The following is a 15,214-nucleotide window of genomic DNA, read 5'->3' on the forward strand; positions in this document are numbered from 1 at the left end:
CACAGACTTCACTTGGACTGCTATTTAAGACTCATAAAAAGAAGCACTTTGCTGTCTTCAGGTCAAAAGCCTTCCTCCTATACTTATTATGAAGCACAGAAGATAAAAAAAAGATCTATTCAGCTAATGTAATTTTATGTTAACATGTATTAATCAAAGTACATGAGATTACTTGCGCAATAAAGTACATGTTGCAAAGCAAAGGACTTCTCTATGTGGCAGGTTCTTCAAGCATTTAGCTGAATAAGGCATATGTCAGTTTCTGAAAGCTCAGCAGTTTAATTTTGGCATTCCCACAGTTGAACTTACTGAGTGATGGATTTGCTGTTCATGCATGATATTCAGATTAGCCTTACCACCAGGTTTATCCTATGCTCCTTGTAGCATAGCCAGCAACTCAAGCTAATTCTAGTTTATAGTTTTAACGATTGTGACTGCTGCATCTATGCATCCTGCATTAAAAAACAACAACAACAACAACAAAATCCCTTTCACATACAGAAGAAAGACAAGGACATGTAAATAACAATAAAATTAAGTCATACAGGTGCACTTCACAGTATCTGCTGTTCAGTATGCGCATACATCCAAGCCTCTCTTGTTGAGGGATCCCTGGCACTGACCAGATGTCCACGACTTAGTTTGATGCCATATGGGAGAACAAACAGCTACAGGGGGTTTGGAGAAAGCCGTCCGCTGCTACTGCAGGGTGACATTCTTAATCCCTCTGCTTTACACTGACACATGGCACTCATGCACTGCACTGCATAATGTTGGACACATTTTTTCCTTCAGTAGAATAAATTGTATTTGAAATGTAAAACTGTTGTTCTTATCTTCAGTGAGTTTATGCTAGGGGCGATTGGCTGATAGGCCTGAAATCGAGAGAATCGCCGTGATAAGAAACAGATACTGTTTTATTAGTAGATGTAAACAGTTTTAATGCTGCTATTGTCTTAAGAATAAACTTGCCTCAGTGTTGATTACTGCTGCTAAATGGTTATAAATGTGAAGCATGCATTATCTAAAGGCCACATCTGAGCTGCACTGCATTACTAATGGTACATGACTTAACAGCAGCGCATTCATTAAGTTTTCATAATGTGCCACCACTAGCATCATCATTTAATAGCTTTTCTCCTGTTTTAAATGTGTTTTTCTAGGATATGTGGGCTTATATCATTGCAGTGCACTCCTTAAAAGGGTGTTTTAATGCTAAAGGCGCTTTTGTGGTGGTTGTATGTTTTAGATGCACCTTAGTTAAAGACCTTGTTGCTTTTCTGCAGATACATCTGTAGTCTAATAAATCCATATATCATTATCAAGTGTTGGCATTTGCCATATTATTTCTTATTATTTCTTTACTCCAGATTAAGCATAAATAAATGCAGTTTTAGAAAAAATACTCAACCACTTTGTCTATCCTGCATTAAAAAAGCCTTAGTAATGCGATAATTAACATCAAGGGGAGATTAATCCACAGATCCTGTGCTGGGATGACGTATTTGATATTCTTCTCCCTCTGTTGTGGTATCCTGAAGCTCGTAGGCTGTCGATCTTGTGGAGAGGCGAGCTGTGTCTCTGTCACATTTTAGAGGGCAGGACGCCAGACCTGATTTCAGGCCCAAAATGGCAGCTCTCAGTTTGTCTGCTTCTAGATGTCTGTCTGTGTGTCTCACGTGCTTGTCAGTGCTTTGGCAGTTGCAGCTTTCAGAAACTATAATTGTGGAATACGGGAATGTTGGGGGAACCGAACTGCTATAATTAAATTAAGTTCTTCTTCTGTGTCTGAAAATGATCAAGATGTTGAAATAACAGGCAAATATTTGACCAAGTTTCGGTAGCATACGTGACAAAGATGAAGCTGTGTGGCTATAAATTCTGTTGCTTATATTGGCATGCAGTATATTGCTTCCTTTTTACTTATGACCAACTTAAGTGCCATAATGCGGAACAGAGATTAACCTAACTGCTCTGTATATAGTAGACACAGGAGGGTTATAAGGAGAACTGTGATAATGGGATGAAGATGAAGGGTATGCATGCTTTCCAGCAGAATGCCTCTGAGTACACCTTCTTTCTGTTTCACAGTTCATGCATCCGAATGTCAATGAAGTATTGAGTCATGGTTGTGCTTCACTTCAAACCTTTGCATTTTCTGTCCTCACAGAGCCACCATAGAGGAAGTGGAGGGGGATGTGTGCGAGTTGGAATCCAAGCTTGACAAAGTGAGTACCGCCCATGAAAAACATTGTTTAATTGTTCGTTTTCTCCACCGTGCGAGCCAGCAGCAACATAAGCCATCCTGTAACAGGTCAGGTTTGTCCTCGGACTTGTCCTCGCTGTATTCCTTGGCATTTCGAGCAAGACTGAATGAAAGCAGACGAGCAAACGCACTCGTTACCCTTCCAGCAATGTGATGGTTTACTTGGACCAGATTAAATATCTATCTATATGCCAAGGCTTTTATTGTAACTGTGACATTTTGTTGATCAAAATCATACATTTGTAAAATCACAAAAAGGGATGTGTGCCTATTATTAGTGATTTGAAAAATGGATTTCATGGAGGGGCCAAATGAATTCATGATGAAAGACGAGGTTAATGTTTTAAGTAGAGTTTCCAGTTTTTGTAATAGGTCTGGATGAAGTAATGCAAAGTAGTATACAAACAAAATCAGGGTTATTCACACACTCACACTGATGCATGCATCGCTGCAACTCCGTTCAGTATCTTGCCTGAGGATAGCCTGTTGATTGGTAGACGAACTTCTCCCGCCTGGCTCAGCATTTACTCACCATTCAGCATATTTATTCTTTTATCAGAGCTTTTTATTGTTTTGCTTATTTTTAATATGAAATACTCATGCGTAGGATGGTATTTACAGTCGTATTTAGTGGTACAGACTTGGGTTGGACGATTGGACGAATATATCGACTATCAACGATAGGCTGAGCCCATCGGCCATCATTTTTACAAGGGGCGATTTATTTATTTGTCCATGAGTAAGTTTGCTAATAAAGATGGAGCTAATAGAACCAGTCAACAGAAAGAAAACAAAAAATTAATAGCGCTGTTTTAACAGCACCCTCCTTCATCTGTGAGCAAATGCACCCTCCTCAGAGAGCGCCCAAATGCTTGTTGATGGAGCTGCAGAAGCTGGTGATAGCCTAGCATACTCAGCCGGATGGTGGCCACGTGCATGCTCATGCAAGTTAGCCGTGTTTGAGTCCTTTGCTCGCACTATAGGTCTGCACAAGCGGGACACCGCTTTGGTTACATCCTTAAATTTACCTCTTTCATCCCAAATTGGCGACTTTATATATATTTTTTTGTGCTGTCAGTGTTAACGCATTAACGCTGGCAGCAAAAATTTAACGCGTTAACGTTAACTTTTTACATGTCGCCCAACCCTAGTACAGACTGTTAAGCACTTGATGAAATCCATATTAAAGCTACAAAATTGTTTCACACTTGATTACTTATTAAAATTAAAAAATAATTGGCTCAATAACTTTCTGTGTGCAGAGATATTTTGGGAGTGTTATTTATAGTCCTGAGTCCTGAAGAGTGCCTTTGGTACTTTTCCCAGCTTTCATGCAGATTTTTCTTCCCCCCCCAACAATCAATTCATGCCTTTTGGGTTTTTTCCTGTGTAACTGACATTAAACCAACCAAACAGGGTCATGTTTATCAACGGTTGTACCGTCTTGATGCCACAGAGCCTCACAGAATTGTTCTCTTGCTTAGAGTGAGACCTTAGAAGTAGGGCTGCACGATTAATCGTTAGAAAATCGCGATCTTGATTCATACTTATGTGCAATCTCATTTCCAAATGACAACGATTTCAAAAAAAAAAAAAAAAAAAAAAGACGACGACGATTGTACCGCATTTTGATCCGGGACGTAATCTGCATGAAAACAAGCGCTCACTCTTCCTGCTCAACAAATGACAAGGGCGGAGCCTTATACCACCTGATACAGAAGCTGTGCCGTGATGCTCAAATTGGCAGGGAAAAACAACGGAGAACACGTCAGGGATGACGAGAAAGTGACAGGAGAAAATCCGTCCCGGTCAACCACCCAAACATCAATAACGGGAACCTTATACAGCGCTTCCCTATACACGTCGAACTCCAGCAGGCACAAAGAAATTACGGAGGCTATTACTTATCACCTGACCAAAGATATATCAACACTGTGCAAAACGAGGGATTTAGGAAAATGATCAACACCCTAGACAAACGCTACACAGTGCCGTCCCGCAACTATTTTTCTATTGTTGCACTACCTGCTCTATACACGCAGTGTCGAGCAACGGTGGAGACGGAATTTCAAGCAGTACAACATTTTGCGGCAACCACAAAATGTGAGGCATTTATTGTTTTTATTTGTATTTATTGTTTTTATGTTCAGTTTCAACTGTTACGAAGTTGATGTGCAGTTAATAAGTGCAATAAATATTTATACTGGAAAAGAAAATCGTGAGAGAATCGTGATCTGAATTCTAAGCAAAAAAATCGTGATTCTCATTTTATGCAAAATCGTGCAACCCTACTTAGAAGAATCCAGTTCTTTATTCCTCGACTTAGTCTTACAGCGTTACTTTTACACCCTCCTCCTCACTCCACCTCCGTGACTCAGCCTCACTTCCCCTCTTGCTGTGGAGAGGAAGGATCTGCCAGAGAGTGGGTGTGTTTGCGTGAGTATGGCTGTGATAGTGTGTGTGTGTGTCTGAGTGTGTATGTGTTGACTTGGGTGGAGTGAAGTTGTCTTCAGATACCAGAGTTCAGCTTTTCCTTCAAGCTTGCTTACCTGTGTGACCATAACGTGCACAGCCATGTTGGATCAGAAGTAAATCAACAGTGACAGTGTCCACATTACATCTGCTCTCATACATCCTGTTTCCAAACAATGGAGTAGAAACCTTTCACATACTGGTGTCTTCTGAATGGTGTCACTGTGCTTCCCTCATCAGTGTTAAGTCTCTTTTTATGTTCTGGAAATGAACCAAGAGAACAATGAAAAAGCATGTCTACCTGAAGCATTCCTAAAGTGCTACAAGAAATTATTTACAGATCACACAAGCAACAACAGAAAGCTAATACATCTCTAGATCTAAGGGTGTTTTTTACACGTATAGTTTGTTTTCTCTAGAACAATCGGTTGGTGACTTTAAAAACTTGGATTATTGGAGATGGTGGAGCATCCCAAAATGCAAACCTTGAACTGCTAAACTGCTTCGAAGTTTGTTTTAAACCAGAGTGAGACCACCTCCTCCAAAGGGTCTCAGTGTGCGGTTACCTCGTTTACATCTGCGCAAATGAACATCTGCACAATGGATTTAAACAGACTAAACACCACAAGCGTGAAAACACCCTAACAACATACAGCAGGGCTGAGGCAGCTGTAGTGTAATCATATTTAAAGATAAAGTGTTTTGTTCAAATGTAAAGGAAATGACACGTGTGCATGCTGGAAATGTGTGTAAATGTGTGTGAAAGTAAGGTGTTGACCCACTTGTCTTGTGATAGGTGCTTCTGTTTTGCAGCACTTTTTTCCACTTTGAGCCTGTCTTTTTCTTTTGTATCCTCACTGCTGAGATGGTTATATGATTGGGATTGGGGGAAAAAGCATTTTTTAAATATTAAGCGAAATACTTCATTTTGAGTGACAGCATTGCTTATTCTCTTTCTGACTCAAATTTCACTCATAATTAGTCGTGAAGCAGGGTCAGTCTGTGTTTGATCAGCCTTTAGGTGTTCATTAACATTTAGTAATTGTTGAAAGAAGCTGCTTAAAATTGGCATTTTCTTAGCATGTCATTTAGCTGCTTTGGCTGGAGATGCACATTCAGCCTCTGTGTCATCAGCTGTGTGGGAGTATATGGAGAGTGGCCAGAATTTGTTGGGAGTTTACATAACCTGGAATTATCTTTGCCCTCAATGAGTCAGAAGGGAAAGAAGTGGCTGTTGTTAATTACCAATAAACTGAGTAAGCACTGAGTATCTTATATTTCTCTGCGTTTCCAGTTTCCACAAAAAATCCCAAATCTATTTTCAGCAGCAGAGCTCCACTGTTATTAATAAGAGACAATGCCCTGAAGAAATCTCTAGCACTGTTTCTAGTTTGTGTTCACTGAAGTGTTTCTATTGTTAATGCATTTCTTCATTTCTCCGTTACCCCCTCGAACACTGACGTCTGCCGCTTTCCTTTCTAGTTGGTGAAATTGTGTATTGGGATGATTGATGCTGGAAAAGCCTACAACGCAGCTAACAAACAGTTTGTTAATGGGATCCGGGAGCTTGCACAGCAGTCCACCAAAGATGAGGTCATTGAGGTAAACAAAAATATAATTTTGCTCGATCTTATCTGCACAAAATGCTTTGAAGTATTTTTTTTGCTTCTTCTCCAGCTTGTGTCGTGACAGTCCTCCTGTAATATCCAGTAAAACTTTGAAAACTCTACATCTCAGTAAAATAAACATCACAGATGGTGTAAAAGCATTACTGACTTCATGAGAGTCCCCAGATGTGAAGAAGCCTTTAGCTCTTTGTTTGATCACTCTAAATGGGTTTCTCTCTGCATCCATGGTGATATTTATCCAAGTTTGAAAACTGAGGGCTAGCAGAACCTCGCACTGTCCGCTGGGTCTCGCAGAGGTCAGATGTTTTGTTTTGTTCTCTCTTATAAATTTTGCATGCCGAGGCAAGCACTTCCTGTCTGCCTTTGTGTATTTTGTTCACCGCCTCTCCCTTTAGGTTTGAAGCTGAGCCACTGCGTGTATCTGAAAAGTGTAACTTAGCCAAAAGAATTCTTTCCCAAAGTGCTATTGTTGCTTCAAAAACACCAGGGTTTCCTTTCTCTCATACCTGAGGAGCTTTTGTCCCTGCAGCTGTGGCTTAGCAGGCATTTCGAACGACTGGTTTTAATTATATTTGACCTTGTGCTGTTTTGTGTGTTTTTTGTTTTTTTTCTTGCTTTGTCTCTTTGCCTGCCTTCATGGCTGTCCTCTTCCTTCTCTTCACAGTCCAGTCTCACAAAGTTTGCCGAGAGTCTGCAGGAGATGATCAACTATCACACGGTACGCTGACTAAAGCCGGATGTATGATTTTTTTCCCCAAGTGACTATAAAATCCAGATCGTTTAAAAAAAAAAATCCTTGTGCTGAGAAAGAGAAGCAGAAAATGTCCAGTGAACATGTTTTAAAAGCTTAGCACCGAACTGAACTATGGTGGCTGAATGTGAAGAAAGTGGCTATAATAAGCATCTTCCAGGGGGAAGATTTCATATTGCTGTAAAATATGTGAAGCAGGGTGTTGCTAAAAACACACAGGAAACAATGCCTATTGTAAACAGTGGTTTTAAAAAAAGCTCCTTGGGTCAGCTGCAATAAAGTCCTTTTTTATTCATTGTCAGCCATCATTAGTCATAAAAGCTTTGGGATTTCTTGTCTTTTGTTACAAAATAAAAATAATTCCTGGAGTAAAACTGTCCATGATGTCATAAGCAGATCTGGTTGTGTGTGTGGGTTGAAATCCATCTGTTGGAATAAATCATCCATAACTGGTGTAAAGTGTTTGTTAGTTCATCCCGCAGACAGGTGAAGAGCTTTAGTATAATGTTGACCATAAAAGATGTGTTGCACGCTAGATCATTTAAAATAAACCAACATGATGCCTTTTCCCCACTCTTCAAGGAGCCCAGTAGGAGAGATCTGATTATGTGATTATTCCTTTCCTTCTTAAACTCCCTACTTGTCAGTCTCTGGTCGGCAATAAGGTGGCGCTTGAAACTTTCCTCTGTTGGGCTTCTCATTAGGACTTGAGCTAGAGCCTCTTTTTCTACAGTGAATTTAGAGATTCCCCTTGTCAGGAATTATCTCCACTTCCTCTGCCTAACATGTCCTGATTGAGCCTCCAGGCATTAACGTTGCACTGTGATTGTTACTGCTAGTTGAAATACAACATTTACAGTTGAATAGAAGTAACATGGTTACATAGTTTCTAAAGACTACATTGTAGGAGAGGCAACATAATGTAGATGTTGTCACCTCAGTGAGATGTTTGTTGCCTTTCAGGTTTGGTTAAACTGGCTTCTGCACAGTTTTAGTTCTATGTTTAGGTCAGACTGCAATTCCAGGATGTTTAGTACTAGTTAGCAGAGATATTAACTTAGCTGCCTTGTTCCCTAACAGCCTGAGACTGTTACTCATTGGTGGAGACTGCGGTCACATCAGCTGATTGTCAGATAGGATTTTGCTGCTCAGCGATCTTTCAGCACGTGATCTCCTCACAGTGCTCAATCTGTTTGTCAGTGAAGGCCTCTCCGCGCCACACTGCTCATATTGTCTTTTTTTGACTACAAATATGCACCGAAGCCTTATTTAAAGTATTCGTCTGGCTTTTTTTTTTTTTTGCTTGGTTCAGCTCATTTTTAAGGAAGGATGCAGGTTAATGAGGGTATGACTCATGAGCGAGAATAAACGAATCACGTCATTTCTCGTGTTTATGTCTTTATGAGGGGAGTTTACAAAGTCAGCGCGTTTGAGTAAATTTAGCTGCTTAATTGCACCCTGTGATGTTAACAAACGTCCTCCTAAGCAGATGCTGAAAACTAACTTAGAAATCACACGGGGGCTTAGAAAGAGAATAAAATTGTCAGCTTTTTGTTTCTTCCTTAAGTTCCTCAACATGTTTAGAGAGAAACCTTTTCTTCAAATGGGAAGGAGCAGTCACTCAGTCTTTCTTAGTCTTTCTGTCTGTTTTTGTTTCACAGATATTATTCGATCAGGCCCAGAGATCAATCAAGACGCAGCTTCAAACCTTTGTCAAAGAGTGAGTATTAATTAACCACAGTAAAAACTGGTTAACTTACCTTTCACAACTTCAAACACAAAATATTCAGGAGTAAATACACTACAGGATGATGCGGACAGCATTGTCATTAAATTGCATAAGAGAATATTTTTATTTCTATGTAGGCTTCATAACATCCTCCTCAGTTCTCCTAATTTAGCTCAGAAATTTGGGCAGCTTGTATAATTACAGGAAGGAGTTGCTTCTCTGGTTTATTTCATTATAAGGATTAACAGTTTTTGCCTCTGGCACACCAGGACTAAACACCCACATCAGCAGCACTTATACTTTACTCAGTATCTTGTGGTGCTCAAATGTGACTTAATCTCACTCAGGAAAATGGCTGCAAATGATAAGTGTGGGGCATGTGGTTCGAGGGCTTTAACAAGAAGCAGGTCAAGGAGTTTGCCTTTGTTTTTAACCTTCTTGGATTTCCAGGCGAACAAGATTGACATGTTCCTGTTGCCTGACCATTCTCGTGCTCATTCATATTCAGAGATTCCTGTAACTATGTACCTTTCCCTTTAAACTTTAACGTCTTAGATTATTGAAGTCCCACTCTTTGTGGAAACTCATTAAAGTTTGTCCTAAATTAGGGTAAGAATTCAGTCTTTCAGTGCAAGCTTTCGTCTTTCACATGTTTATAGTCTAAAATGTGACATTAGCTGTCGTGTCTCTTGAGTTCTGACACTAAATGTTGAGCTCCTTTGGCATTATGCTCGTACAGTTCAGCCCTACTCGGCCACAAAGATCACGATTAGTATAAACAATTATATACGATTACTCAAACTGCTGCTGGAAAAGCCCACATCCTTTTTATAAGATTAATGGACACAATTGAAAGTGGCTTTGTCATAAGGCTATAAGTTATTGTCCGTCCATTTTCTTCCGCTCTTCTTGTCTGTGCTGTGATAGGGCGAGGTGCAGGCTATAACCTCACATTCACTTCTATGGTCACTTTAGATTCACCAGTTTACCCAAAGCCATGCATCACTTTGGACTGTGGGAGGAAGCCGGAGTACCCTGAGAGACGCACGGAAACCCAGGATCTGCTGTCATGTTTATACTAATAAACCTCTCTTCCTTTGAAGTGACCTGCGTAAATTCAAAGAAGCCAAGAAGCAATTTGACAAAGTGAGCGAGGAAAAGGAGACGGCGCTGATCAAGAATGCCCAAGCTCCCCGTAACAAGCAGCACGAGGTGGAGGAGGCCACCAACATCCTCACCGCCACACGCAAGTGCTTCCGGCACATTGTCCTCGACTACGTCTTACAGGTACGGCCCGCTGGATGTTAAATGACAGCAAGGGATGCAAGTTTGCCTTGCTGCACTGACATGTGGCCTACTGCACATTTTAAATAGCAGTAACAGGGTTTTATGCTTACACTTAGGATGATCTAAAAAAAGAAATGAGGTGCTATTTCAGAGAGATTTTGACTTGAAACTGAGGCAGTTTTCAGTCAGACTATATTTATATATAGCAACATTTTGCTGACATTCAGCTTTTAAGTATGGATCTCAAAAAAGCTGAGGTGCACGCTGTCATGTTCAGAATTTGGATGAGAACTTATTATTCAGCATTTAATTAAAAAATGCTATTTTTGCACAGGAATGCTGTGTTTGATTCTGTTTTATCCAAAGTGAACAAAAAAAGTACTCAGAAAGAAGTTTAATAACCTGGTTAGTCGGAAAAGTTTCTTCAGGTTCCAAAATCAGTTTTTGAATTAATGTTGTTCGTCTCCTTTTTCTCGTTTTCTTTCTCATTTTCTCTGTCAAAGCCACTTAGATATTTTCTGCTGTGACCTTACTCAGTGCTCTTGTGCCGTTGAATACATCAGCTCTGCTCTCAGCCACGGCACTGCTGATGAATGCTTTGTGGTTTCTGATAAGGCAGCTGGCGGCCCTGTTATTGAATCTCCCTCCCAAAAGAACAGACAATGCTGTATGGGCACCCTTCACTCCTTGAGCAAAGGAGATGGTGAACTGAAACCAAACTGGAGGTTTTAATATAGGTTTGGCAGTCTGCTCCAGTGGCCCACTCTATAATCACCATCTCATAAAAAAAAGAGTCCTGGCTGTGAGAAATGAGTCTGGTTTTTATCTCGCTTTTTAGTGTGCTTATAGGAAATCTATAAGCTAGCAGCTAGCTCAGCTGATTTTTAAATGGGTCTCCATTAAAGTTTCACATTTGGGCAGCGCTGTCAGCACTTTAAAAACTAACTTCTGCAGCGGTGCTTGCAGGAAACATTTGAGACAGATTTTAACTGTATTTTATTTTATTTTTTGTGCTTTTTAGTTCATTTTTTTCGTCTTTGTGGCATTTGTGCTTGATTATACAGTATGCAGTTTATAGTGACATGCAAGATGGTAGAGGGAGAGGAAAATATATGAGTGAGGTTGTAAGCCAAACTCGCATTCACGGCGTTTTAAGAGTGAAGCATGTCTCTTTTACTATGTTGTGCCACGTAGAGCTGGAGCATAAAATATTAAACTTCAGGGATTTCCTGGCTCACTGTTGGTGAAGTGTGCTGCTAGTCTGGAAAAATGGAAAAGCATCTCGCTCAGTAACCCACCCCCCACCCCCGTATGTTACCACTTCTATTGTTTTCACCACTATTAGAGATAAATGAAAGTTGTTTGTGTGTAAAAACTTGACAAACCAAATGTGACAAATTGAAATGTTACATTCCCACAAGTTTGCAATTGCTGCAGCTTTACCAACCAATTTCCAAATAACTGCTCTGATAGTTTGCTTGCGACTGTAGTGTTGACACTATATTGCACACTGAGAGTTAAATAACCATCGTTTAGAGGTGCTGCTTTGGTCAAAGCTACTAATTGACTGTAATCGAGAAGGAGGGGGGCTTGTAAAAGTCGCGATGCGTCAACTGTTGTGGTTTGGAGATGGAAAAAAATAAGCTTCCTCCCCAGGATGGGAGTTAACATCTGTGTATAAACACAAGTGTGGTTAGAGTTGCTTGAGAAAATTGCCTTAAAACCTGCAGCCATGAAATTACTGCTGACCATAAAAGACATTTCCTTTACTTTTATTCTCCGGGGTATTGAAGCATGGTGACCCTGCTTTCACTACACAAACAAAAAGGGACCGCTGGACTTAGGTTAATTCAGAAGTATGAAGCGAAGTGTGGTATTACTTCTGAAGCTGGCCTTCCTTCCCCACTAGCTAAATGTGTTACCACACCCAGTCAGTGACTCTGCTGTCACACTGCAGACTCACTGACAGTAACATGAAACAGCCAAGTATCAGCATCTGTTTTTACAATCCACCACAACACATCCCTGCTCTGCAGCATTAAGCTATGAGAAAATCCAAGGCCAGATGAGGACGGCGGTAATTAGTCTGGACAAATGGCAGAGCCTTCTTCACAAACATTCACACACAGAAGGAGACTGAGAGACAGGAGGCGATGAGGCAAAGATGAAAAGTGAGACAGGCTTCAACCCACATCCCTAAACATGAGGTAGAGGGCTCCCCCTGGTGCTGGTATAATGAAACGCCGCCTATTAATGCTTAGGGAGATGGCGCGATTTTATCCAGCCTCAGTAGTAGTCATTTCACGCCTGTCAGCTTTCTTTGATTTTTCTCAGGCACTTCTTTTTGTTTCATCTCCACCAGCTCGTCTCATTTTCTGTTCTGTCTCACGCTCTTTAAGTCTTTCCCCCCCATCTCCACTCCACTTTTTACACTCTCTCTGCGTTTTTCTGTCAGATACCGCATTGTCCCATTTTCTCATAATAATTCCTACTTCTCACTGTTTTGGTTTTTATGAACTTTCAGATAAACGTGCTACAGTCCAAGAGAAGGTCGGAGATCCTAAAATCAGTAAGTTTACTCGTTCTCTCAAATGAAAGGAGCTTTCTGTTCTGGGTCGTTCACTCTCAGTTCATCAACTGCCTCCCACGTGACCAGATTTGCCTGGAAAAATTCAAATAGGAGTGTTTTTAAAGATTCGTGTTGGGAAAATGACTCATCAAAATCCCAAATGTTACATGTAATATTGATAGAAACCTGCTCTGACTGAAAGGAGCAAGACAGATGAAAATTTGTTTTCATGTGTAAGCTTCATTATCTGTAAAACCATTCTGCTGTACAGAATATTATGTTCCTTTTATATATGAGAAGTATTAAATAAACAGTCCCCTGACTGTAAACTTTTGGTTTCTTCAGGCCTCCTAATCTGCTGTCAGAGATCAGACAAATACATCCAAATATACCTGTGTTAACTCATTATAGTCCATAGTTCTTAGAGCCATAAGATGAGAAATTCGGCTTAAATGATTTCGAAGGACTGAGCTCAGATAGTTTTCTAGATAATGAAAATTTAAATGCCTCCTTTAGCTCTTTCCCTCCGTTATTTGAGGACCTCCCCTGCACTCTTAACGATGAGATTTAACGCCTCGCCATCGAGCTGGTGCTTGATGACCATTAGTATAGAGTCCGGGTTTTTCCAAGGGTAGCCCCGGTAAGCTGTAGAGAGAAATCACAGCCAGTCATTGTGTTTTGAAGTAGGCCTGAAACAGAAACTGCTCAGTTCAGAAAAGAGAAACCATGATTACTCCTACTAGGTGTCCAAGGGAGAGTTAAAAAATGATGCTTGAAAACTGTAGGATCTGACACGGGTGTTTTCAGACAAAGGATTTTAAGGGACCTTTTACAGTAGGGAAATTTTGCATGCAAGAATGAGCTTTTTCCAGTAGAAAGACAAATCTATGATGGTCACTTGGGGTTTTTTCTGTTTAAATTTGATGAATGGAGATGGAAAGACCCTTCTTCCTCTCAGCTGTTTTAATAAACACATTGTTGTTGTTTTTTTTATAGATGCTGTCCTTCATGTACGCCCATCTGACGTTTTTCCACCAAGGTTATGACCTCTTCAGTGAACTGCAGCCTCTTATGAAACAGCTGGGAGGGCAGGTACAGGCTATACTCTGCACACACATACACCCATAATTAGGGTTGGTGTGTTCCTACGTTACCTGTATCCAAATATAAAAATCTTCCAGGACTTTCAGACACTGATGGATCCAAACACACAGCCACAGTTAAAAAGGCGCTCATAGTTTTACATTTATATATATATATATATATATATATATATATATATATATATATATATATATATATATATATATATATATATATATATATATATATAAATAGTATCTGCTGTTGTTCCTTCAACTTGCGTAGCGTACGTACAGCTCGCTGCTATTTGGTTTTATTCTTTGATGCTCTGCATGAAAGGAATACACTGCAGTGCTCGTCGCTCAGCCACACCTATTGATTTGTTTGAAGATATCTTAAACTCATAATGTTATTTTTAGAAGAGCAGCAGAATAATTGCTTTCCAAATTTACATAACAGTGCACTGTAAAGAGTAAACACTTTATATTATGAGGGAAAGACTAATATTCAGTTTTTCTGTATGCGGTCCTGCATTTACATTTTTATGATTAGTGTTAATTGGCTAAAGTGAAACTAGTGCTTAAAGAAACAGGTTTGCTTGTCTTTCTTTTTCCATTAGACCGGGGATGGGGAACTCCAGGCCTCAAGGGCCGGTGTCTTCCAGGTTTTAGAGCTCACCCTGAGTCAACACACCTGAATCAAATGATTAGTTCATTACCAGGCCTCTGGAGATGTTGCAACACTTTACTTTGAAACTCATCTCTTCACATTGTTATCATGCTCATCTGCTTTGTTGTCACCTTTCATTTTAACTTGTGTGTGTGTGTATTTTTAAACTAGTATTTCTGGTAATGACAATGTGAAAATGCAGGCATCTGCCCAACCATAAGTTCAGTTGCAAATTGAGGTCGCCACTCTTCTCCCTCTGTTTGTGTTTCTATCTCGTCCGTGTATATGTGTGGGTTTGTGTGTACTGCAGTACTTTCGTCAACTCAGTTTCCACCCTCGTGTGTGTCTGTGTGCATCCTCTCATAAACAAAGCCCTTCCTCTGAGCCTGAATGTTACTTGAAGATTATAATCACAGTGAAGCTTTTACATTTAGCGGGAATGAGGAAGAAGGTTGTGAGCTGGAATGGGTTTTCCCACAGTTGGACTCGGAGGGTTGACAGTCAGCTGAGTGAAAGAAGCAAGGCTGTGGAATATATAGGCTGTTTGCTCAGAGGCTGAAGCAGCAGAACATGACCAGGACCGAGGAGAAAGGAGTGCCGTCACAAGAGGCAGAGAAGTAGAGAAAAGAGGAGCTTGTTAAACGTATAGCCAAACTATGAAAGAAGGAAATGCAGTGTGGATTTTTTTGGGGGGACTTTTTTGACAGCCAGATCTGAGGAGCTCATTCAGCAGCTCTTAATTGGGTTGGAGAGAAGCGTG

At 40.3% G+C, this 15,214-nt stretch overlaps 1 protein-coding gene across 2 annotated transcripts in view; it reads left to right on the plus strand.

The window, feature by feature from the left end:
• Window positions 1-15,214, plus strand: part of LOC134643527 (arf-GAP with coiled-coil, ANK repeat and PH domain-containing protein 2-like) — a 56,393-nt gene that overhangs the window by 15,179 nt on the left and 26,000 nt on the right. For both annotated transcript variants that reach the window (XM_063495941.1, XM_063495940.1), the window contains exons 2-8: window positions 2,171-2,228; window positions 6,221-6,340; window positions 7,031-7,084; window positions 8,779-8,837; window positions 9,950-10,133; window positions 12,658-12,702; window positions 13,699-13,794. In XM_063495941.1, coding sequence (XP_063352011.1) covers window positions 2,171-2,228; window positions 6,221-6,340; window positions 7,031-7,084; window positions 8,779-8,837; window positions 9,950-10,133; window positions 12,658-12,702; window positions 13,699-13,794 — 616 coding nt within the window. The remainder of the gene's footprint in view (window positions 1-2,170; window positions 2,229-6,220; window positions 6,341-7,030; window positions 7,085-8,778; window positions 8,838-9,949; window positions 10,134-12,657; window positions 12,703-13,698; window positions 13,795-15,214) is intronic.

This window comes from Pelmatolapia mariae, linkage group LG15 (assembly GCF_036321145.2).
Source record: "Pelmatolapia mariae isolate MD_Pm_ZW linkage group LG15, Pm_UMD_F_2, whole genome shotgun sequence".
Classification (NCBI taxonomy): domain Eukaryota; kingdom Metazoa; phylum Chordata; class Actinopteri; order Cichliformes; family Cichlidae; genus Pelmatolapia; species Pelmatolapia mariae.